At 41.2% G+C, this 25329-nt stretch overlaps 2 protein-coding genes and 1 long non-coding RNA gene across 8 annotated transcripts in view; 1 reads left to right on the top strand and 2 right to left on the bottom strand.

The window, feature by feature from the left end:
• Nucleotides 1-1484, bottom strand: part of LOC103242737 (schlafen family member 13) — a 101358-nt gene extending 99874 nt beyond the window's left edge. Inside the window, exon 1 of the mRNA XM_073004855.1 lies at nucleotides 1368-1484. The gene's annotated coding sequence lies outside the window, so the exon portion shown is untranslated. The remainder of the gene's footprint in view (nucleotides 1-1367) is intronic.
• Nucleotides 602-17070, top strand: LOC140708636 (uncharacterized). Its single transcript, XR_012088783.1, has 3 exons — nucleotides 602-1139; nucleotides 5183-5871; nucleotides 16986-17070. It is a non-coding gene; the product is annotated as an uncharacterized lncRNA (long non-coding RNA).
• SLFN14 (schlafen family member 14) lies at nucleotides 9604-24922 on the bottom strand. 6 transcript variants are annotated; one of them, XM_073004859.1, is made up of 8 exons: nucleotides 24705-24922; nucleotides 23663-23796; nucleotides 21933-22018; nucleotides 20915-21703; nucleotides 19025-19072; nucleotides 18761-18889; nucleotides 16885-17599; nucleotides 9604-14659 (listed from the first exon to the last, which is right to left on the bottom strand). In XM_073004859.1, the coding sequence occupies exons 4-8, from the start codon at nucleotides 21678-21680 to the stop codon at nucleotides 13825-13827; spliced, it is 2493 nt and encodes an 830-aa protein (XP_072860960.1). In that variant the 5' UTR covers nucleotides 21681-21703; nucleotides 21933-22018; nucleotides 23663-23796; nucleotides 24705-24922; the 3' UTR covers nucleotides 9604-13824. The 6 variants fall into 6 exon arrangements, with proteins under 6 accessions (XP_072860960.1, XP_072860958.1, XP_072860957.1 ...); XM_073004857.1 differs by having other exon boundaries at nucleotides 20915-22018; nucleotides 23663-23742; XM_073004856.1 differs by having other exon boundaries at nucleotides 20915-22018.
• Nucleotides 24923-25329: the final 407 nt, after the last annotated feature.

A 25329-nucleotide genomic window follows, 5' to 3' on the forward strand; every position in this document is an offset into this window, starting at 1 on the left:
CCGTTCTGAAATAATCTCCCTGGTATTTGTGATAGCATTTATTTTATAAAACACATTTGATAACAAGAAAAACATGGGTCTATTTCTGTTAAACACAGGCAAGCAAAAGTCATACGTAAAAACATAGCTAGACAGAACACCTAGGGCTTTCACAAGTATCTACTTTAATTAATGTCAGTAAACAACATAACCCAATGCAGTGACGCACTTGCAAAAATTACAACTCAATCCAACTAGATCATAGTTTCCCAGTCAACACAGCTTAAGATTCTCTGAAAACAAAACAGTGTATATATTATGAAAAACAAGAAAACACAGTTGGGCTCAGTGGCTCATGCCTGTAATCCCAGCACATTGGGAGGCTAAGGTGGGCAGATTGCTTGAGCCCAGGAGTTTGAGACCAGTCTGAGCAGGGAAATCCAGTCTCTACAAAATACAAAAAAATTAGCTGGGTGTGGTGGTGCATGGTCTATAGTTTCAGCTCCTCCAGAGAGTCTGAGATGGGAGGATCACTTGAGCCTGGGGAGGTCGAGACTGCAGTGAGCCACGATTGCATCACCTCACTCCAGCCTGGGTGACAGAGTGAGATCCTGTCTCAAAAAAAAGAAAAATCAAAATAAGAAACCCCTTTTCATAGCGATGAAGTAATCAGCTAACTGCTAAAGAATCTTCACAGGCACGGCCGGGTACAGTGGCTCACGCCTGTAATCCCAGCACATTGGGAGGCCACGGCAGGACGATTGCTTGAGGTCAGGAGTTTGAAACCAGCCTGGTCAATCTAGCAAGACTTCCTCTCTACAGAAACAAAAAAAATTAGCCAGGCACCCTCGTGCTCAGTGCCTGTAGTCCCAGCACTTTCAAAGGCTGAAGCGGGAGGATCCTTTGAGCCCTGGAAGGTCGAGGCTGCAGTGAGTTGCGATCGCACCACTGCACGCCAGCCTGGGTGAAAGAGCAAGATCCTGTCTCAGAAAAAAAAAAGAATCTTCACAAGCATCCCTTCCTCCCAAGGCTCCTCCCGTGTCTCATCTGAAGGTTTGCTCCCCAGAACTATGAGAACCCTCTACATCTCTCTTTCTCAGCCCAGCCAGGATGTAGGACTCTCTGGGCGGGAGTCCTACATCCCAGGCCTCAGCTACAAGGTGAGTCCAGTCTAAAGGGCCAGCTCCTCTCATTGTCTATTTCATTTATTTATTAAAAGTGTAGACGTGAAGTGTCTACTTCGTCCTCTCTTGCTTAAAGTGGGTATGTCTGGAAGAGTCTACAGCCACAGAGGGGATTTTCATCTTAGAGTTATGAGGTCTCTTTGAGAGACTCTCCATTCCATTGAATAGGCATGGCTTAGATCTCTCCGGACAATCTGTACTTACCTTGCGAATTAAAAGATTCCACAGGGTTGAGATGCTGAAAAGATGAGAAAGTTCCAGGAGTTCTGATATACTTAGGAGTCCCTGCAGTTTGGCTGAGGACAGTGGTAACCCTCAAAGGCTAGAAATGGCTCTCAAATCTGAGCTCTCTGCAGAAAAACAAGCCCAGGAAATTGACTGCTTTGGTATTTCTGAGAATGAAACTAGAAGGTTGCCGCCTTTTTTAAGTTTCCATTTCTCAGAATGCTCCTACTCACTTTAGGCCTGCCTTTCTAGCTTCAAAGGGGGGGAGAAAAGTGCTATTTCCTGCTTATCAGTAGACTAAGTGGGTCAAAGACTAGTTCTGGCTAAAGACTAAAGAAACTTTATCAGAAGAAATCCTTCAAACACTCTGGAGAACAATGCTACAAAAAAGTTTTTTTTGGATACACACCAAACTGTTATTAAGGATTACTCTCTCAGGAGTGGAACTGGAGAGGAAGAAGATGGAAAGGGAGGAGAGAATTGTTACCTCGTACAGTAGGCCTGAGTTACTCAAGAATTATTTTTCTGTTGGCAAGGAAAAGGGAAAAAACAAAATGAAAAGAAACAGTGAAAGAGCCAGAAAGGAAATTAAACGGTGCATCTCACTGACTTTCTCTTTTAATTTTTATAGCAGCCTACATAATCCTAATAGTTGTAACTGCAGCCGAGATGAAATTCCTGCTGGATTCACTGTTATTAATTTAGCTGCCAATACTGTTGCTATCGTTCTAATCAAGTTCCTGCTAATTTTTGACCTGCTGTCTCCCTCAACAGCCCACAGGAGTCACAGTTCCCTTGAGCTCTTGTTGGTTTCTTGTTTCATTTCTTTTGGGTGTCTATCTTTATACATTGAAAAAATTATGACAGGGTGGATTTAGCAATCATTTTTAGCTATAAGAAAAGGTGCTGTGCACTAGAGGTAATTGAATTGGAGATGTCATTCATTAATCAGATATTAGTTCCCAATCTTGGCTGCTTGTCCAAATCCTTTGGCATGCTTTTTAAAAATTCAGATGCTAAGGTCCTTCCCCAGACATTCTGAATTAGACTATCAAGTAGCGGTGCAATATCATCAGGAGATAGAGAAATATCACATATACACAACACACATACATAAGCATAAACAAAGAGACTGACACAAGCAGATCTTAAAATTTTCATTTAAAATCTTAGCCGTGAATTAGATATACATAAACACAAAATTTAATACTTTTGGTAAAAGTTCTCATTTTTGCCTATTAATATTTTCTTTCGACTCATCTTTCCATAGATATTTGTTTAGGATGACAGCTTTCTTGAAAAACAAAATCCTTTTAGATATAAAAGTTCAAATCTTCAAAGCTGTAGCTATCTTAATTATGACTCAAACCAGTAAGTTTTTATAGCTTAAAATCAATAAGGCTTTTATCACTTAACCACGGATGCAAGAGGCATCCCCAAGGAGGATGCAAGCCATGCAGCCCTTTTGCCGGGCGCGGTGGCTCACGCCTGTAATCCCAGTATTTTGGGAGGCTGCAGTGGACCGATCACTTGAGGTCAGGAGTTCGAGACCAGCCTGGCTAATATGGTGAAACCCCGTCTCTACAAAAAATACAAAAATTAGCCAGGTGTGGTGGCGCATGTCTGAAATTCCAGATACTCGGGAGACTGAGGCAGGAGCATCACTTGAGCCTGTTGAGGTGGAGGTTATAGTGACTGAGATCACATCACTGCACTCCAGCATGGGCGACAGAGTGCAAGACTTCCTCTCTACAGAAACAAAAAAAATTAGCCAGGCACCCTCGTGCTCAGTGCCTGTAGTCCCAGCACTTTCAAAGGCTGAAGCGGGAGGATCCTTCGAGCCCTGGAAGGTCGAGGCTGTGTCTCAAAAAACCGTGTCTCAAAAAAAAAAAGACAATGAAAGTTCAGATGACAAACGCCTCTTATGGACTGGGACCTTTTATTAAGACAAACTTCTCTGAGAGCTGGCACAGTCGGATGAAAATGCTGCTTATCTTAGAACTTGGGTTCCAGGCTGGCCGCCTGATGCAAACCAGCAACACTTGCGCCCCCTGGCGGCGAAGACCAGAGAGACTATTTTAAAACCAGGCTCTCGGGACATAAAACGAAAGAAGAATCTCATCTTAGGATTTTCTTCCCTGTGACAAACACCACAAACGACATCGACAATGCACACAAGGACTTTTTATTATTCCTGGGAGGCTGTGGATCATACCCAGACCAAATTTATAAAAGTGACAATTCAAAGAACTCATTCTTACAAATGTTTTTCTCCTGCCGATCTGAATTTGGAAAGGAAAAGACAAGTAAAATGTTTAACGTTCTCCTCTCCACAGGGCACTTCAGGTAGATATGTGGGGGAGCTAACTTTGGTAAGAATTTTTACCTTTTGCAGGTTCTGTCAGCTCTTCTGGGATCCCACCCACAGGCTCTGAAGTGAGTGGCGCATCCCAGCCTTCTAGGGTCCCATTTTCACTACCAGAAACTATAGGGGAGGCAAAACTTTACTTCTGTTCTCTTAGGGATTTTGGCTAGGCCTGAGGATTAAATTGGCCTATGACAGATTAACAAGAGAAAAACATACAGATTTTTACCTATAGGAGCCCCTATAGAAAATTGAAGAAGTGCCGAAACCTAAATGCTTATGTAGTAGGATGAGCAAAGAGTGCAATTGTAGAAAAGTAATTACATTAAATTATGTGTGGAGGCAAAGGAGGATAAGGGTTACTTTAGCAAGGTCTGTTTATAGAGGATTATCCTGGTTATGACCCCCGTCAAAGAATGCTTTTTCTTCTCCTGGTACAGGCACGGCATCTTTCACATGGGACTTTTATCTCCTGTTTTCAGGAAGAAAAAAAGATTAAGATTCCCTTTTTGCATCTTCTCTTTTCTTTTTTTTCTTTTTTTTTTTTTTTTTTTTTTTCTTTTGAGACGGAGTCTCGCTCTGTCGCCCGGGCTGGAGTGCAGTGGCCGCATCTCAGCTCACTGCAAGCTCCGCCTCCCGGGTTTACGCCATTCTCCTGCCTCAGCCTCCCGAGTAGCTGGGACTACAGGCGCCCGCCACCGCGCCCGGCTAGTTTTTTGTATTTTTTAGTAGAGACGGGTTTTCACCGTGTTAGCCAGGATAGTCTCCATCTCCTGACCTCGTGATCCGCCCGTCTCGGCCTCCCAAAGTGCTGAGATTACAGGCTTGAGCCACCGCGCCCGGTCTATTTTCTTTTTATTATTATTATTATTTCAACAGTTTTTGGGGAACAGGTGGTGTTTGGTTACATGGATAATTCTTCAGTAGTAATTGCTGAGATTTTGGTGCACCCATCACCCGAGCAGTGTACACTGCACCCAATGTGTAGCCTTTTATCCCTCACCCTTCTCCCACCCTTCCCCCGAGTCCTCAAAGTCCGTTATATTATTTTTATGCCTTTGTGTCCTCATATGCATCTGCTACTTTCAAGTGCCTTTAGCTCAAAATAATCCTTGTGCCAAAATGGCATATTTGGGGACAACCGATTCTGCCACCCTTCGGTACCTTTAGCCAAACAGAGGTTTGCATTACAGACCTCCTGATTTCTGTGCCTGGCAACTGCACAAGGAGGGCACACCCACATACCATCTTCCCACAATGACCCATGGGGAAGCAAGGAAAGAAGGTTGCTTCTGTCCTAATTGTGTTGCTCTGTTGTGCAGTTCCCTAAAATGTCTGCCCCCACCCCACCCCACTCTACCCCATATTTTATGGAGTTAGGTGAAGAGCTTTCTCCTCCTTTACTTGCCCATCATCTTCTTCCCTATAGGCATGAGTTCCAGCTGCTCATGAAACCCGTTGGAACGCAAGGGGCACTACTGCACTGATAATCTTGGCTCCTTACTCAAAGGCACTGAGAACCACCTCTCCCTAGGCTGCAATGTGGGAAATGCCTCACATACGATATGGGAGACGGCAGAGAAGAAAGGGGTCACTGGACAATCAACCCAAACAGGATATAAAATGGAAGGTATGCTATGATTACAACTCTGCTAAAATATATCTGCCGGTAGACTAGCCCAGGAAATGAACAAGCAAAAGTGAAAGCAGTTGCATGATTCGGCGGTAATAATAGGGATTGAATTTTCTTTTGTGGTTCTCTATTTTCTAATCTTTCTATAATGTAATTATATAGAACTTGTAATGACAGATATATCTTTTATGTTTCTTAGTATACAAAATGCTATCCTCTGAACATTTTCCTATTATGTAAGTCATTTACGTAATCATATTGATTTTGTAGAAAAATTTAGAGGCTAAGAATGCCATCAGTATTCTAAGTGTATTTGATCCAAGTCTCAGCATAAAATCAAATGAATTACTGTCAACACAGAAGGAGACTTATGCCTTTAACTTTGATGTACAAACAGAAGAACATAGAAGCTAACATGGACTTTGGAGTCGGACAGACACGGGTTCAGATCTCAGACTCAGAACTTGCTAGTGCTGTGATCTTGGGTAAGGTATTTATGATTTATTTGTTTATTTATTTACTTATTTATTTATTTTTAGAGCTAGAGTCTTGTGGTGTTCTCCAGGCTGGAGTGCAGTAGTATGATCATGGCTCACTGTAACCTTGAACTCTTGGGCTTAGACAATCCTTCCACCTCAGTTTCCCAAGTAGCTGGACTACAGGAGTGTGCCACCACACCCTGCTAATTTAAACAAAATTTTTATAGAGATAGGGTCTCTCTATATTGCCCAGGCTGGTCTCAAACTCCTGGCCTCAAGCAATCCTCCAGCTTTGGCCTACTAAGTTGCTGGGATCACAGGTGTGAGCCATCGAAACTGGCCCTAAGTATTTATCTTTTAAGTCAGAGTCTTCTCAGCTGTAAATTGGAACTATTAAGATCTAAAATTTATTGAGAGCTTTCCACATACTATGCTTTATTTACATGTCTTATTTATTTGTTTGTTTGTTTATTTTTTGAGACAGAGTCTCACTCTGTCGTCCAGGCTGGAATGCAGTGGCATGATCTTGGCTCACTGCAACCTCTGCCTCCCGGGCTCAAGTGATTCTTCTGCCTCGGCCTCCCAAGTAGCTGGGATTACAGGTGCGTGCCACCACACCCAGCTAATTGTTTTGTATTTTTAGTAGACACAGAGTTTCGCCATGATGGCCAGGCTGGTCTTGAACTCTCGACCTCAAGTGATCTTCTCGCCTCAGCCTCTCAAAGTGCTGGAATTTCAGGCATGAGCCACCGTGCCCAGCCAATGTCATATTTATTTATTATTTTTACTTTTTCAGACAGTATCATGCTCTGTCCCCCAGGCTACAGTGTAGCGGCTTTCTGTAACCTCAACCTCCTGGTTGATCAAGTGGTCCTCCCACCCCAGCCCCCAAAGTAGCTGAGACTACTGGCACACATCACCATGCCTGACAAATTTTGGGGGCTTGTTTGTTTGTTTGTTTTGTGGAGATGGAGTTTCACCATGCTACCCAGGCTGGTCTCAAACTCTTGGGCTGAAGTGATCCACCTGCCTCGGCTTCTCAAAATACTGGGATTACAGGTGTCAGCCACCATGGTCAGCCTAAATGTAGTATTAGCTTTCAATCTTCATCTTTACCTTAAGACATAGGTATGAATTTTATCTCTGTTTTATAGGTGAGAAAACTGAATCTTAAAAAGGTAAAGTAACTTGCTCAAGGTCATCCAGCCAATTAAGAATAGAATTGGAATTCCATGCCAGAGTTGATCTGACCCCTGGACTCAAGCTCTTAACACTTACACTGCCTTATCCTACCTTACTGCTATACCTAATTCAAAGACTGGCTGGGGGTTTAAAAGATATATTTTTAAGACAATTTGCACCATGTCTAGCACATACTAAGCACTTAATATATGTTTGTTGTAACTGTATGTGTCAGAGGAGACATCAATGGGACTGTAAAGGTATTTTGATGTATTAGCCTTTGGCTGGTGGGGTTTGTCATATTTGGCTGGCTAGGAAGGAAGCACCTGCTTCCTTCATTGTCTCCGCCTCAACCACACGCCTCTTTCAAGCTGTACAACTGGGCAAAGACAGCCTTCCCTGATTAAAGCAGGGATGAGGGACTTTATCTGCAATTGGTCCAAGAGAACTCTGAAGTAGTAAACAATAACAAGAGAAAATACATAGTGGCTATGTCTTAATTTCTCATTATTCACACCTATTTTAAATTGAGAATGAAAGAAGGAACAAAAGTGAAAACTGATCCCGTTTCTTTCAAAATCATGTTTGCCTTCTGTTAACTGAAGATATTGAATGAGGCAGCTAAGGGCCCTCCTTCCCTTTGTGAATGAGGTAGATTCAGAGAGAAAACACTGTCCCTGGAACTTTCTAAATGCCCATTTCCTTTGATAATCAGCAATATCTGCTCTGACGTTGTACCTATATTTGTCTGGGATTTTAAGGGAAGGAAGGTGGGGACATCATAATTCTACATCACCAAGAAATGCCTGCAAGGTTGCAATGGGAGAAAGTAAGATGCAGCAGCCTTAGAGGGGATCTGGCAGTTCATGTCAGGAGGGCCTGACCTTGGGTGGATCAGGAATACGAGCAGAGTCTGATCCTGAGCTTTGCAGATCAAGAAATTTCGATTTTCCCAGAATGATCAAGAGGCTCTGTGATGACTGCAGATATTAACTGTAGGAAACAGAATAGGCTAGTCAGCTGTGTGCTTACAATAAAGGCTAACACTTTCCAGAGACAAGAGCTTGACAGAGGACCCTGATGGAAAACATAAGTATTCTTGTTCACTCTGAATATTCCAGCACACCCTGGAGAGTATTTTCAGAGTATTTATAACTTCTCAGAGTTTGGATTATGAGAATAAGGATTCTATTTAAATGTCACATTTAACAAGCTTGGCCACTTACTTGATATGTGACTTTGAGAAAGTGAAATTCTCTGTGCTTCAGTTGTATCATTTACGAAGTAGAGATAATGTGTAGATATTTCATAGAGTTGTTGTGAGAATGTATGCAAAGCATTTAGCAAATTGTAGCTGATTATAGTAAGATTTCAATAAATAGTAGCATGCGGTTATTATAAACTTTGTATTTATTTCAGATTGAAGCTTCTTGAAAATAATTTTATGTTCAGCTTGCCCAAAACCTTGGGGAAACGGAGGCAAGTCAGCTTCATAGAAGATCGAGTTGACCTCTGCAGTTTCTCCTCTTTTCTCAAATGGGTTTCTCCATGCCAGAGTTTCTCTTTTTAAAAAGTCCCGTTTAGGCTGGGCGCGGTGGCTCACGCCTGTAATCCCAGCACTTTGGGAGGCTGAGGCAGGTGGATTGCTTGAGCTCAGGAGTTTGAGACCAGCCTGGGCAAGATGGCAAAATCCTGTCTCTACAAAAAGTGCCAAAATTATCCAGGCGTGGTGGCGCACACCTGTAGTCCCAGCTACTCAGAAGCTGAGGTGGGAGGATCGCCTGATCCTGGGAAGTCGAGGCTGCAGTGAGCTGTGATTGCGCTACTGCACCCCAGTGTGAGCAAAAAGAATGAGACCCTGTCTCAAAAAAAAAATTTTAACTAAAAAAATATTAAAAGGTCCTGTTCATGGTCAGAGGCATCTTTTCTTTTCTCTTTGTACCCTATGTCAGTTTTAAGTGACCACAGACTTTTTTTAAATACAGTGTCGAGGTTATATAATTAATGTTTCTACCCATAGTTCTCCAAGTTAAGTGCTTCCTCTGCAGCTCCGGGTTAGGGTGGTGAGCCTTAGTTTCACTCTCTGTGCTCCCTTGCAGCCCTTTTAGAGTCACCTGTTTCCAAGATACCATTGCCTTTTTTGTCATCAGAACCTGATGTCAGCATTTTGTTCTCTTAGTTAGTGCAGCAAAATGTATACGTTATCAGATGCGGTGATTGGGGTTTTCTATTCACTTCCCATCAGAACTAATCTAAATAAGGTGATTCTTTCATCCAGGTCACCTTTTCATCCAGTAAACCCATCTCCAGGGATTTATAACTATACCAGAAAAAGAAAAGGTTGTATGCCTGAGTATGTGCCTGGCTTAATTTTAATTGGTGTAAAATTGCTAGTGACACAAATAACAAGGGAATGATCATTGAAATTTCATATGATCTGGCTAAGATATGGTGCACCCATTAAAAATGATTATATTGAAGACTGCTACAACGTAAGGAAATGCCTGCATTAGTCGGCTACAGCTACAAAACAAACAACCTTGAAATCTCAGTCATTAAATAATAAACTTTTATTTCTCATTCATGCACTTTCAGATCAGCTGGATTTTGGTGGAGCTAGTTAGGACTGGTGGAACTTGGCTCCAGGCCATGAGTTGAGTTGGAGTTGGATTCACATATCTCAGTGGCTGGAGCACCACCCAGGGTACATTCTTTGTATGGAAATAGCAGAAACCCGAGAGAGTAAACCCAATGCTGGAAGTCCAGGTGCAGCCTCAGTGCACATCACAACTACTAACATTCCAAGTCACATGACCAAGGCCATATTATAGGGCTGGAAAATATCTCTACCTCTAACATTAGTAACTACAAAGGGTATAGATATAGACAGGTATGAAATATTGGGAACAATAATGTAGTCTACAGCAATATCTCACACAACAATTAAATGGAAAAAGCACACATATAGGATATAAAGTTGACAGCACAACTTGATCATAACTATGTGAAAATATTTTTCCGTATCAACAAAGAATAGAAATAAAGAAGCAAAAATGAAAAAAAGTTACACCCAGATAACAAGATGATTTAAGAACTTTTTTTTTTTTTTTGAGACAGAGTTTCACCCTTTGTTGCCCAGGCTGAAGTGCAGTGGTGCGATCTCAGCTCACCGCAACCTCCGCCTCCTAAGTTCAAGCAATTCTCCTGCCTCAGCCTCCAGAGTAGCTGGGATTACAGGCATGCGCCACCATGCCCAGCTAATTTTGTACTTTTAGTGAAGACAGGGTTTCTCTATGTTGGTCAGGCTAGTCTCTAACTCCTGACCTCAGGTGATCCACCCACCTCAGTCTCCCAAAGTGCTAGGATTACCAGCGTGAGCCACTACACCCAGCCTGATTTAAGAACTTTTAATTTTGCTTTTCTCCATTTCCAAAGCTTCCATAATAATATTATATTACCCTTTTTAAGAGTAAGTTTTAGAAGCTTCTCACAGCTTCCAAAGCTTCTCTTTTATCTTAGTTATTTCATTTAGTTAATTGCTTTATCCATCCATATTAAGACTTTGTAGAAAACATTGAGAATTCTAAGTACAACCCAGTTAGTCAATTATTCTTAGTCCCCACCAGTTCCTAATCTTACATTTGAATCTACCGAACTATCATCATAGATCCTTAATTTGACCTGTTGCCTAAAAACAATTGAGTTGCCTTTATTATTCCCTTATTCTTCATTATTACAGTGTTAAAGATTATTCTCCACACTGACTTCTTTGAAATCGCTAACATTAGAAATTCATACTATTGAATAGAATCATTGTAGATTCCAGTTTTCTAAAAGCTACAAGTACAGTTCAGCAAATATTTACTGAGCACCTGCCGTGTGTGAGGCACTGTACTAGTTGCTCTACTCATCCTCTTACTCTCAAGGAGCTCACAGTCTTAATAGGAAGAGAAATGTGCACACATTTTTTGAGGACAGAAATAAGAAACTAGGAGAAGGGTTCAATGGTTCTCAACCCTTGTAACATATTAGAATCATCTGGACTTTTTTTTTTTTTTTAAGAGATAGAGTCTTGCTCTCTAACCCAGGCTGGAGTGCAGTGGAGTAATCATAGCTCACTGTAGCCTCAAACTCCTGGGCTCAAGTGATCCTCCCACCTTGGCCTCTGGAGTAGCTAGGACTAAAAGCATGCACTACCATACCCAGCTAAGTTTTTAAAAAACATTTTTGTAGAGATGGGGTCTTGTTATGTTGCCCAGGCTGGTCTCCTGGCCTCAAGTGATTGCCCCCGACCTCAGCCTCTCAAAGTTCTGGTATTACAGGCATGAGCCACTGCACCCTGCCTGGACAACATTTAATAAATACCGATGCCCGAGCCTGTATCCAGACTTGCTAAGGTTAATTAGTCTGGTGTCTGGCCTGATCACTGATTTCTTTTTAAGTTCCCCAGGAAATTGTAATGAGCATCCAGGGTTGAGAATCACTGAGTTAGTTATTTTACTTTCATCCTGATTGAGTTGTTTCACTAGACTAAGAACTGACAAAGACTCTCAAATTCAATATTTAAAACAATTCTTTACAAATCAATTATGTTATTAAAAATTATGTGATGCATGCATATATTTTAAAAAGTCAAATGGCACTAAGGCTTATGACTAAAATATAACAATTCCCTGTCCCACTCATACTCCTTCATACCCTGTTGACTTTGACTCTTTAAATTATTTTTATAGAATTCATACATCTCCTTACATCAGAATGTCAATCCACTGGCATCTTTTGCAAAACCAATTGCTGAACTTCATTTCCTCCTACCCAAAAATACCTTAAAGCCCCCAAGGAAAGGTCAAAAGGAAGAAACACCAGTAATTAGAGCAGTGGGAAGCAAGGGAGAGGTTTTTCTTTTCAATCCATGCCTAAGTGCAGACTAGCCCTTCTAACGGGCCTAAGCAATTCAGAAAGGCAGCTAAGAGAGCTTCTCGAAACGCTGCCTGCTCTTCCACCTCTTGGGAGGCTGAGGGGCTTTATCTAAAATCATAACCAAAGTTTCCACATGTTCTCCTGGATTCAAGCCTCCCCAGAGTCAATCAAGTTATCCTAAACTTTTCTAGAAGTTAAAAACAGTTTGGAAATAGGAATACTTCCAAAGCAATGTAAAAATCCTTGCAAAAGCAAGAGTAATTTGAAGAGCACAGAATTGGCTCAGCCATTTGAGGAGCTGACTAGAAAAAGGGAATTTTTATTTTATTTCTCATATGTATCATATACATTGGAAAGTTTCACTTAAGGAGATAGTAAAAGTTTAATTGAGGTAGTAGGCATTTGAACAAGGAAGTGATTGACAAGTAAGGATTTCAAAGGTGGAGGACACAGAAAAGGGTTTAAAGACTGAGAAAATGGCACAGGCACAGACCAAGAGTCAGGGATGTGTGTGGGTGGTGTCGGTGGTAAAGTTGCCACTCAGGATCCCGGTAAACTCTGAGAGTTGGATTTAAAAATTAGCACCAAGTCATAATGGAAGAGATCAGAGATATGCAAAGGCCTCTTATAGGAAGACTACTTTCCAGGCCAGTGGCAGAGTATAAGGCGTTTCTAGCCTACATGTGTGTATTCATATACGTAGAGAATAAATGTAGGCAAAAAATGTTGGGGGCAGTACAGAGAGGGTTGGTGGTAAACCTGGAAACTTTAGAAACCAAGACAGAGAAAAAAAATTCATCTGAAGGCAGAGAATAATGAAAAATTAGTCATCTTTAGCATTCTAAATTTGCTTTAGCTTGTAAACCTGTAAACTAATTTGTCTAATGCTTGTGATAGAAATATCTTTATTTTAGAAATATTGCAATCTTATTTTATATTAAGTTGGTGCAAAAGTAACTGCAGTTTTTGCACTTTTGAACCCACCTAATAGATATTGCAATAGTCTAATATGGCCTGAAGACTTTTAACATTTGAATCAAATTACTAGCTTCCCTTACAGTAAGGCTATGTTCATATAATTTGGCTTCCTAAATTACCTTTGAGGGCATTGATTAGCAAAAGCATTTGACCCAGTTATGACGATGGTCCTCACTATAAATTAACAGAGTAGCATTTTCATTTATGCATTGGTCCTTTGTGAGCTTGATTAGCATAAAGCATCCCCAAGAAACTGATCTAGACTTGGTACAAAAAGGCAATCAAGTTCTGGACCTGGAAAGCTTGAGACCCATAGCCAGTATGAGGTGCCAGTTAACTGGCTACTTTTGAGACCTATCCAGTCAAAGTAACCAGCCTGGAGGGCACCATACCACCACCCAAAAACTATGCCACCTAGGCTGGGGTGCATGAGAAACACTGGGAGATGGAGATACAATAAGGGATGTGGTTGGGAGAGCAAGTCAGGGCATATTAATGAAAGTCTTGAAAATTGGTAAGGTTTGAAGGCTGTGGGGACTCACTGAAGATATGTTAGCAAGGTATTACATAAAATCAGTTCCCTATTTAAGGAGAACTTCTCTGTTTAATGGATGATAGCTGGATTGAATGGGAAAGCTGGAGACAGGGGACTAATTTAGTCTATTGTAATTGCATAGGTAGGAAGTGAAGGAGACTGTGAAAAGGCCAGTGGCATTGAAAGAGAGTGGAAGGCTCAGCTCCAAGAGACATTTCTGTGGCTCCAGGCCATACTGATATACCTTGATTTCCTCACTTGTAATCTTAAAAGGGAGTCACTGCCACCTGTCTAGGAGAAAGGACTCTGCTCTTCCTGCCTTCCTCTATTATTTGTAATAATTTTCAGAAGGTTGCCCTCTTTTCATAAAGCAGGTAGAGGTGTTTAATAGCTCTTGAAGCAAAGCAGAGCTTATGAAATTCCTCTGACTGGTCGCATTCTGGACTAAGCCCAAACACGATAGTCCTCTCCAGGCCTGAAAATTGCTGAATACTGTCTAAAACAATGTGGCTTCCGCAAACACCAGTGGCCTGGCTAAACACAACCTCTGATGCTCTGTGGGTCTCAATTAATTCCATTGCTTTTAGTAGTGCAAGCTTATAGCGTCCTCTGTCCTCCCCTCTCCTGCACAGAATTGCTATATCTTTGGACAGATAGCCACACTGGAACAGGCTGTGACATTTTCCTGCCACATAGTTAGCTATTTGTTCTGTTGTCAGATTAGTCTTTGTCTCACACACTCCAGGCAGACCCTGGGCACACATTGCTTCCTCATAGGCAGTCTCCCTGAACGATGCTAATGTGTCTGGAGATATGTTGGAGGGAGGATTTTCTTTGATCCTCTTCATTTCTTCTTTCATAACATTTGCTATTTCCAGAGCACAGTGGATCCCACCGGTGATTGTTTTTCGAGGAAACTGAGCAGATGGAGGGGGAAGGCCGTTGACATCTGCATGATGGATTTGAAAAGGGTCAAAAAAAAGCCAGAGAACCCCATGGTGAAGGTTTTCACTTCCAGCCCCCTTTGCCTTTGGATGGGTGATGTTCTTAGCCTTCATGTACCAATTGCCATATTTGCTGCAGAAATTCTCAGTCTCATCCATCACTATGTGTTTAATCTTTAGAAACTCCCCTTGCATGAAAGTTTTCCGGGTCACAGCTTGGCAGGTGGTTTGTTGGCTGTAAGGATGGAAAAAACAAGGCTTGAGGCATATCACCAAAGAGAACATCAGCATTCATTACTCTCTGGAATGGAATCAGAGGCTGATTCTCTTCTGCAGACTGAGTCATTGATTCAGTAATGTTAATACCACAAAACTGTTCTAATTACAAGTTACCTGACAGACCGAATGCATAATTTTACACCTTGCTCTTTGAGGTTATCCAGTTAAATCTGCATGTGAAATTTCTGAAATGTCACAGATGGTATTATTTCTATTAGCAGTCTGTTCCTACTGTCTGGCAATCCTGAAGACAAGTTCATTACATCTAAAGGAATCTCAAAGTTAAGTTATACCTCTTACTACCACTACCATTTCTTTACTCTCTGTTCTCTTTAGAGCTAGAGAACAGTTACCTAGATGCCTATCATAACTTTTATGTGCAACAAAGCATGCACTAGTTCAAATTCCTCTAAAGCTTCTTTAGATTTGGGTAAGAAAAACATCAAGAGGATGCTGAGTTCCATGACACATCAAGTAGGGTGCCAAATCTACGGGGCTATGCCTCTTTGGAGCTACCTCATTTACTTAGCTCAATTTTCCTTTATAGTATGCTTTAGCATATATGTATTTTTTCTTAACAAATTTGGTTGTTTTCTGCCTCCTTTAATTTGGATCCAAGTAACATCACTCATCCCTACACATTCCATGATTTTACATATGCAGTTCCTAGGGCCTTTACTCCCTATGTCTTGAATCATAACTATGTTCTTCTCTTCTGGTTTGGACTGTGTGGACTCAAATAAAAGCACTGATTCTTAGCCGTCTTTGTATCCCTCTCACATTAAGGGTTTAATAGATATTTGTTGAGTTAGCCATTTTACTGGAGTATTTTTAAACTTAGCTATAAATCTTAATAAAGAACATAGTCCTCAGCACAGTCTACAGGATTCCTCATAATCTGGCATCTGCCTCCTTTTCAACATCACCACCTGCTATATACCCACACTCTGCACGACTCTAGTCAGACCTACCATTCCGGTTCTCTAGTGTCTCTATGTCTTTGTACTTGTTGTACCCTTTGCCTAGAAGGCCCTCCCACATTTGATTCACTTCTCCTGCTGACTTCTTAACAGTGTGCCCAATGGTCTCCTTCACTGGGGAATATTTGCCAACCAACCTCTAGCCTGTTAAAATGGGCATGAGACCAGGTGCAGTGGCTCACGCCTGTAATCCCAGCACTTTGCAAGAAGGAGGTGGGCGGAACACTTGAGGTCAGGAGTTCAAGACCAGCCTAGCCAACATGGTGAAACCCTGTCTCTATGAAAAACACAAAAATTAGCTAGGCATGGTGAGGCACACTTGTAATCGCAGCTACTCAGGAGGCTGAGGCAGGAGAATCACTTGAACCCAGGAGACAGAGTTTGTAGCGAGCTGAGATCATGCCAATGCACTCTAGCCTGGGTGACAGAGCAAGACTCTGTCTCAAAAATAAATAAATTAATTAATTAATTAATTAAAATGAGCATGCCTTTATTATTATACAATATTCATATGGTTTTTTTATGGCAAGGTCTTCAATATGTTTTCTCCTCTAACACTAAATGTAACACAGTAGATACCATATCAACAGTGCTCAAAAAGATGTATTGAATAACAAAACCAAACCAAAAATCATAATGATTTCACCCTCGTTTGCTGAATTCCATAATGACCAATTCATTTTACTAAATTAAAAGTAAGAGATTTAAATCAGAAGAGAACTTGTATATTTTCTAAAATTACTGATTTTACAAGTCAAAAATGAAAATATTTTATGAACAAAATCAAGCTGTATTTAAATTTAAGTTTCGCTAGGTACAATGTCTAATTAGCAGAAATACCCTATGACTTTAAGACATTACGTATCAAACAAAAAGTATACTTAAAGCAGAATGGGTTCATTTTTACTTCTCTTAAATTTAAGGCTAAGGGTTGTGAAAAAAGAAAGTTTCTGGTTCTATAAATTTAAGTTATGCACATGTGGGTTATTTATAATGAGATGTTTAAGGTTGAACATTCTAAATTACCTGTTTACAGTTCAATTCTGTGATTATTTGGAAATGTGTATATAGTTTGGGCTCTTGCACTTATGCAGCTGAGGCACTAAAAAACTTAAACTAAAAACACAAATTACTTTTGTGACACTCTTGAAAAGACTGACTAAATATATTTGTGTGTGTGTGTGGTTGGTAAAACTCTTACGTCACAAAATCCTTTAGGGAGTCACTTTCACAAACATAGAGGATTTCTTTTGGTTTGCAGTGAAACAAGTCCTTAATTTTCTCCATGATCTTTATGGCTAGGGCTGTCTTCCTGATTCCTGGAAAGCAGTGGATGAATAATTCACGTGTCTCCTGAAGACTCTCAGAAAGCAACTGGCTCTGCTCCATTATGAGCAAGTTGAAAAATTCACAGCCCAGCTGGTCACTCAGAAGAGATCTGGAGCACAGGCAGACCACCACAAGAGCCTGCAGCAAGTCTTCCATTTCCTCCTCATCAGCAAGCCTGTAGGACCTGGGGTAGCGCAGCGGGATCTCACCAGGTCTACTCTGTGTGCTGGTCAGGTGTATCAGCCTTGGACTGATGCACACTTTCCCTGTGTAACCACCAACAGCTTGCAGCTTCTGCTTTAACTGATGAGCTGTGTTTCGGGCATATTCAAGTCCTCCAAGCCAATCGGGGTCTATTAAGATTGTATAGAGTACCATGGGGCTGTTAACTGCTATTAGGAGAGCATCACACAGGACATTCTGTTCTTTCCTGAAGCCAACATCACCAGCCCAGCTTCTAGAAAATATCACAATCCCCCGAGAACAAGGATGTATCAGGGTCTTCATTAATCCCTCCAGTTCTTTATGATCTGAGAACAGCTTCTTACAGAGGGATTCTGGTTTAAATTGTACCTCTTGCTGTGACACTGAAAATTCAAGGAATAGATGTTACCAAAACCTACAAAAGTATATGGTAAGTATTCCTGCAACATTGCAGAAAAAAAATGATACCTGGTGCAATTGGGAAAATAAGAGCTTTCCTTTAGAATTGTGATTCTTAACCAGGAGCAGTTTTACTCCCCAACTCTCACCCATCCCCAAGGATATTTGGCAATATCTAGAGAATATATATATATATATATATATATATATATATATATATATATATATATACACACACACACACACACACACACACACATATATATATACACACACACACATATATATATATATATATGTATTTTTTTAGATGGAGTCTCGCTGTCACCCAGCCTGTAGTCCAGTGGCGTAATCTTGGCTCACTGCAGCCTCTGCATCCCTGGTTCCAGCGATTCTTCTGCCTCAGCCTCCAGAGTAGCTGAGATTACAGTCACACGCCACCACACCTGGCTAATTTTTGTATTTTTAGTAGAGACGGGTTTCACCATGTTGGCTAGGTTGGTCTTGAACTCCTGACCTCAGGTTAGGTCACCCGCCTCGGCCTCCCAAAGTGCTGGGATTACAGGCATGAGCCACCATGCACGGCCTGAGAATTTTTTATTGTCACAATTGGAGGGGAGCTACTGGTATGTAGTAGGTACCAGCTAGAATGCTGCTAAGTATTCTACAATTCACAGGACTCTCCCTCCCCCAGCAAAGAGTTATCTGACTCAAATGACAATAGTGCTAAGGTTGAGAAACCCTGCTTCAGAAGAAGTTCAGATAACCCAATAGTTCATTCTCCATTGGAAAGCCAGGGAGCAGTTTTTTGATGGTTGAAACCTGAGAAATTCCCTGCACTCTCAAATTTGGAAAACAAAAGCCATATGTTATGAGAAGTTGGAAAGCATACAGAAATAGTAACAGTGGGAATCAGATGACTGGAAACAAGGGTCAGATATATAGATATATAGATATTATCTATTATATATATATATAAAAGATATAGATATATATGTGTGTGTAAAATTCCAGGATCATTATGTCTGCTAAGTCCTTCATTTGACCTTCTCTAAGGAGAAACACTTGAACTCATTGCTACTAATACCTCCCAACTCAATTTTAGAAAACAAATAGTCCCCTAAGTTGAAATCAAGAGGGAATACCTGGAAACAAATGTCGTTGCAGAGCCTCCTTAAATTCATGGACTTTTATGGGATATCCAGGACTTTTTCGTGCAGATGAAGCTGATGAAATCAAGTAAGAGTTGTAGTCTGTGGCCAAGCTGGAAGGAGCTAGACAATTACATGGAAAATTGTTTCAAACAAAAAATAAAAAGTAAAAAAAAAAAAAAAAAAAAAGCCTCTTTTTTTTGGCTCTTATTACTGGAGACCTGTGATGTGCACGGGTGCCTGAGCCATCATACTTACTGTGCCTCAGACAGCTCACATATGTCAGGAAAGGAAGTCTGGGGATTCCTGCAGGGGACATATCACACATATTCTATGTCACTGTGTGACTCGGCTTGGGCAAGTCATTTCACCTCTCTCTCACGCAGGAGTGAAGTAATAATCCCTTAGGTTCATTTCAGTTATAATATTCTGACTCCAGGTTGTCTCTAAGAAGAAAAAGCATCTAGTGGGGATCAGCAAGGATTAAAGCATAGTATTTGAAAAATGGCGTTGGCCAGGTGTGGTGGCTCACACCTGTAATCCCAGCACTTTGGGAGGCTGAGGTGGGTGGATCACCTGAGGTCAGGAGTAAAAGACCAGCCTGGCCAACATGATGAAACCCTGTCCCTACTAAAAATACAAAAATTAGCTAGGCATAGTGGTGCGCCTGTAATCCCAGCTACTCGGGAGGCCGAGGTGGGAGAATTGCTTGAACCTGGGAGGCAGAGGCTGCAGTGAACTGAGATCGTGCCACTGCACTCCAGTCTAGGTGACAGAGCAAGACCCTGTTTCAAAAAAAAAAAAAAAAGTTGTTACAGTTATTTACGTCCCCATCTAAGATTAGATGGAATCCAAAGTGGCAGGATCTTTGGGGGAGAGGAGGAGAGAAGTGAACTCAAACAAATTTAAAACAAGAGAAAGAATGACCCAGTAAAATTCTCTAATCACTCAAGTCTTGATCAAATTTGGAACACAGTGGCCGTGAAGGCAAGCAGATAATCCATAAAGGACTATAGGCTTAGTTCGCATCTTCTTTTGCATCATTTTCCCCCACTTGGTGGTGCCCTAAGCCCAGTGGCTTAAGGTTATTAGCTCCTAAGGTTACTGAAACAGTTCAAATTTGTCAACAATGTTTTGCTTGAAAGAATTAGTGGAATAGTGGAGTCGTTTGTTTTTTTTTTTTTTCAGACGGGGTCTTTCTCTGTTGCTTAGGCTGGAGTGAAGTGGGTGATCTTGGCTGACTGCAACCTCTACCTCCCAGGCTCTAGCAATCCCCCCACCTCACCCTCCCATGTAGCTGGGACTACAGGGGTACACCACCACGCTTGGCTAATTTTTATATTTGGGGGAGAGATGCGGCTTCACTATGTTGGCCAGGCTGGTCTCAAACTCCTGGGCTCAAGCAATCTGCCTACCTCGTCCTCCCAAAGTGCTAGGACTGCTCCCGGCCTCGGAGTCATTCTTAAACAGTGTTTCTCTAGAATATCATCTCTAAAATGAGGCTATTCCAATTTTGACTGGGATGATCAGCCTACACAATTTTTTCAACAGGTTTATAGAGAATAAAAGGAGACCTTTCCTAACTCATGGCTGATGGCACATGGTAACTTTCCTTTGAAAGTTGCCTAGGCTGGCCAGGAGTGGTGGCTCACACCTGTAATCCCAGCACTTTGGGAGGTTGAGGTGAGTGGATCACTTGAGGTTAGAAGTTCAAGACCAGCCAGGGCAACATGGCGAAACCCCATCTTTATCAAAAATACAAAAATTAGCCAGCATGGTGGCGTGTGCCTGTAATCCCAGCTACTTGGGAGGCTGAGGCAGGAGAATCACTTGCAGCTGGGAGGTGGAGGTTGCAGTGAGCCCAGATCACACCACTGCCCTCCAGCCTGGGTGACAGAGTCTTTAAAAAAAAAAAAAAAAAAAAAGTTGTTTAGGCCATAGAATCCAAACGTTTCTTGACCTCAAATGGTTTATATTCTGAGTCTTTGGAACTAAAAATGTTAGATAAGGAACACTGTAATGGGAGAACACTTATAAGCAAATATAAATTTCTATTTTTTTAACTAAAATATACGATCAAATATCCACAAAAGGCAGAGAAAGGGGTTCCTCCCTGCTGATGGGGACAATGACTTCATTTCCCTTTACCTGACTGAGTATCCAGCATCATGACCACCCACTGCTCAGCTGTCAGCCGTGTGACAGAATTGTCTTTCATGATCCAGGAATCTGGGGCCTCTGCAAACACCACGCAACAGAAGGGCTCCACTTGAATCACACAGACATAACCATCCAGGACATCTTTTTGGTACACATTCAGGATTTTTGTAGTGAAATTTACCTTTGGCTTCTCACAGCAGAAGTGGAATGTAGGCAATTTTTCAATGCAGTTTTCGATTTCTTTTTTTAATAAATCAGGATTCACTTTTTCCCACTTACATCCAACCACTTCTTTGCTCTTATCATCCACCCCAATGAGGACATATCCCCCTTGAGTGTTGGCAAATGCAGAAACATAATGAGGCAGCATTTCTTTAATCCGAGGTATGACCTTTTTGGTGGTGAACCTTTTAAATTCGACATGTGTTGACTCAGTAAAGCTGAGTTTCTCCTTATACACGAGTCTGTCCTTTTTAAAAAACTCTGAGGCCAATATCCTCATATCTTCCTCTTCCTGAATGTATCTATCGAGAACCTGCTGAGGATGCAACTTCTTCACCCTTGGTCTTCCTCTTTGGGCTCTAAAACATTTCTCTCTGAGAAGCTCCAGGGCACTGCTAGCGCTCAAGTTGATAGCAGAAGTCACATCTCTCTGATATAAATTGGAGCGCAAGCTGCAAATCCTTAGTGGAAGGCTGAAAACATCTGGGCTCCATGACTTCACAAAAATGAGGAGATTGTGCCCCTGCTGCATGTAGTCAAGGTATTTCTGTGAACCTGAAGGAAGGAGCTTTTGAAAAGATGTTTCCAAATCCTGTCCCAGCCCATGGCATTGGTAACTATAGGTTTTATCATCAATCTCTGCTTTGATCACACCACCTCCAGAATTTAACAGTGCACATATAGCCCGGATAATTCTAGAATTCTCAGATCTTTTCAAATAGCTGTTGGTCATCTTCTTCCTGTTTTCTTCCCCAAAAATCACTTTGCCCACATCTACTATTACCTCAGGATAGGGCATTTCAGTATCAGTCTTGAGACTCTCCATTTCAGCAGCCCCTCTGTGCTCCAAACAATGAAAGAAAGGAGTTCCTATAATCAGGATAGAAATGTTTCTACATTAACAAGAATTCCAAAGATTACATTATTTTCTTCAAAACTATCAATTACTGGACATACATTTTAATGTTGGAAATCATCTCTCTATATATGTATATTTGTTGTTGTTAGTTTGGGGTTTTTTAGGGGTTTTTGTTTGTTTGTTGGTTGGTTGGTTGGTTTGTTTTTTGAGACAGGATCTTGCTCTGTTGTGCAGCCTGGAGTGCAGTGGCGCAATAATAGTTCGCTGCAACCTCAACCTCCCAGCTCAAGTGATTCTCCAACTTTAGTCTCCCTAGTAGCTGAGACTACAGACACGTGCCATGCCTGGCTAATTTTTTTTTTGTCTTTCTTTCTTTCTTTCTTTCTTTTTTTTTTTTTTTTTGAGAGAGATGGAGTCTTGCTATGTTGCAATCCTCCTGCCTGGACCTCCCTCCCAAAGTGCTGGGATTACAGATGTAAGCCACCACACCCAACTGGAAATTATCTTTGATACTGCTGTTTTCTAATCATTTTGCCAAATATCCTTAGCCTTGTCAGAATAAGTAGGCATAAATAAAGGTGAATGCTTAATATTTGTCATAATGGAAAAATTAAATTGCTAACATTTTCAGCCGTTTTGCATTTCAAATCAGTAAACACCAACACTGAGCCTGGATGTAAAGGGCATGGGTTGGTACAGGAGCCCAGGAAGGTATTAGAGAATATGCAGAAATAGAAGTCAAAGTGAGAAGATGCTCTTATTTATAATTCAAAAGGGGAAGAAAGGAAGGCATTAGAGAACTAAGGAAGTATCATTTTATAGTATATGTACTGTAGAAGATCTTGCTATAAACACAAACATAGGCTGGGTGTGGTAGCTCACAATCTGTAATCTCAGCACTTTGGGAGGTGGATGTGAGAGGATTGCTTTCGGCCAGAAGTTGAGACCAGCATGGACAACATAGCAAGACTCCATCTCTACAAAAGATTTTTAAAATGTTAAACATTAGGCAGGTATAGTGGTGCACACCTGCAGTCCCAGCTACCTAGGAGGCTGAGGTGGGAGGATCTCTTGAGCCCAGGAGTTTGAGGCTGCAGTGAGCCATGATCGCACAACTGCACTCCAGCCTGGGCGGCGGAGTGGGACTCTGTCTAAAAAAATAAAAATAAAAGTAAATAAATAAAATTCGGTATTTTTATGTATTATTTCATGCACTTTGAAAAGCTTTATTTTACTCCTGAAAGAATGTCAGTTGATACCAAATGCAGAAACCTTTTTAACTCTTCACATGTTCTAAATCTCAAAAGTACATTTCTTCATGTATAGTGTGATGTGAGAGCAGCATTTTCCTTCCCTTCTAACAGTTCTGCCCTGTGCTGCGGAAACCTCTAAGACTTGGAAAAGAACACGAGCTTTTGGGGCATGGTCACTAAACTATTGTCACCCTTCTTTTGCTTCCTAGACCAGAAAACAGCCACCTAAACTGAAATTTGAACTCTGAAACAAATATTTTAGAAAAGATCCCCTTACCTTTAGTTCATTGCAAAACAAAATATTTGCTAACTCAACCAAAATTATTCCTCTAGGAGAAGAGAACCCATCTTTCTGCGTGATCTTTGCAAAGCAGGGACCCTGTGGGTGTTGTACGTACTCACCAAGAGGAAGAAAGCAGGCATCCGGCAAGACCGTGTGCACTCCTCTGACATCAGTTTGTTCTTGGTTGCCTTCTCACTTCCTTCAGGAAAACCAGAGTCGACCCGGGGAATTGTTTTTAGAATGTGAGCCTCTTCTATAGGTACATGTAAATGTAGTATTTTATGGCTCCTTAGGGAAATTTCCCATAACATTCTATTTATATCATAGAATCACAGAAGTATTGGAAAGGACTTTAAAGAGCCTACAATCTATTGGATTCTAAAATCTCCTCTATAATATTCCCAACTCCCAACAAGTTGCTATGCAAACCTCCAGCGATGAGCAACTCACTACCTCTCAAATAGTCCTCTAGTCCCTCCTGTTCTCTGACATCTGTGTTAGAAATAGTCTCCTTACTTTAAGCTGCAGTTTTTCTCCCCATAACTTCCACTGATGGGATCCACAAAACAAATCTAATTGATTTTGAACTAGCAGACCCTATGGTCTCGTGACTCCTAAGTCTCATCAATGTTATTTGAATACTGATAACAATTATGATAAATACAACATTTACTGAGATTCTAGCTCCAGATGAATATCCTTTCCACATTTCCCAGAATTTTTTTTTCTTTTTTTGAGACAGTTTTGCTCTGTGCCCAGGCTGGAGTACAATGGCATGATCTCTCCGCCCCCCAGGTTCAAGCAAATCTCCTGCCTCAGCCTCCAGAGTAGCTGGGACTACAGGCAAAAGCCACCAGTCTCGATAAATTTTTGTATTTTTAGTAGAGATGGGGTTTCACCATGTTGGCCAGGCTGGTCTCGAACTGTTGACCTCGGGTGATCCACCCACCTGAGCCTCCCAAAGTGCTGGGATTACAGGGACGGGCCACCACACCCAGCCTTCCCAGAATTTTTTTACTCATTTTCCTTCACAAATTTTCCCTTAAATACTATTTTACTAATGCCTCATGCCCTTAGATGCAGACTGCACCTAAAATTAGATAAATGAGGTTTTTTTAAAGAATTTTTTTCTTTTCTTTTTTTTTTTTTTTTTTTTTTTACCTATGCTCTTGTGTTTCCTCTTGCTGCTTCAGTTTCACATCTGGCTGTAGTCTGAATGTTTGCCTCTGTCACAGCCCCTTTTGCCCTTCGATATTAGCCTGGGAGGAGCAGATTCCCCACTTCTTCATAACACTGACATACTGAGGAAGGCCGATAAGGACTCATGAAAAGCCTGTGACGGGGCAGATTAGCAGGCCAGGGTCTGACCTCGGGGAGTGAATGAAGTCGTAATGAGAAAATGCAGGGGTGAAAGGCAAAAGTTAAACTTAGCACTTCTAAGAGACTGAGTTTCATTTCTACATATCATACAAGTACCTTCAGCCCTGGAAAATTTTGGGTGCAAAGCTCTATTTTTATTTTCAATTAGGCTGTCCTGTACATATTCATTGTGGGCAATATTAACCTATTAAATTACCTTCTAAATGGTTTGTTCTATTCTATTTAATTATATTCTTTTTCCTACTTTTCATCTTTGTTAAACACAAGGCCCAGCCTAGAAAAATCCTCATAGATTAGGAGCTGGCTATCCCTGGGTAGGAGGATTAAAGGTAACTTTTCCATTTATTTTTCTTCCCTTCATTATCTTTAACTGATCTGTATTTTTAATGGTTCACAATGAGTATAA

Source organism: Chlorocebus sabaeus, chromosome 16 (genome assembly GCF_047675955.1).
Source record: "Chlorocebus sabaeus isolate Y175 chromosome 16, mChlSab1.0.hap1, whole genome shotgun sequence".
Lineage (NCBI taxonomy): Eukaryota > Metazoa > Chordata > Mammalia > Primates > Cercopithecidae > Chlorocebus > Chlorocebus sabaeus.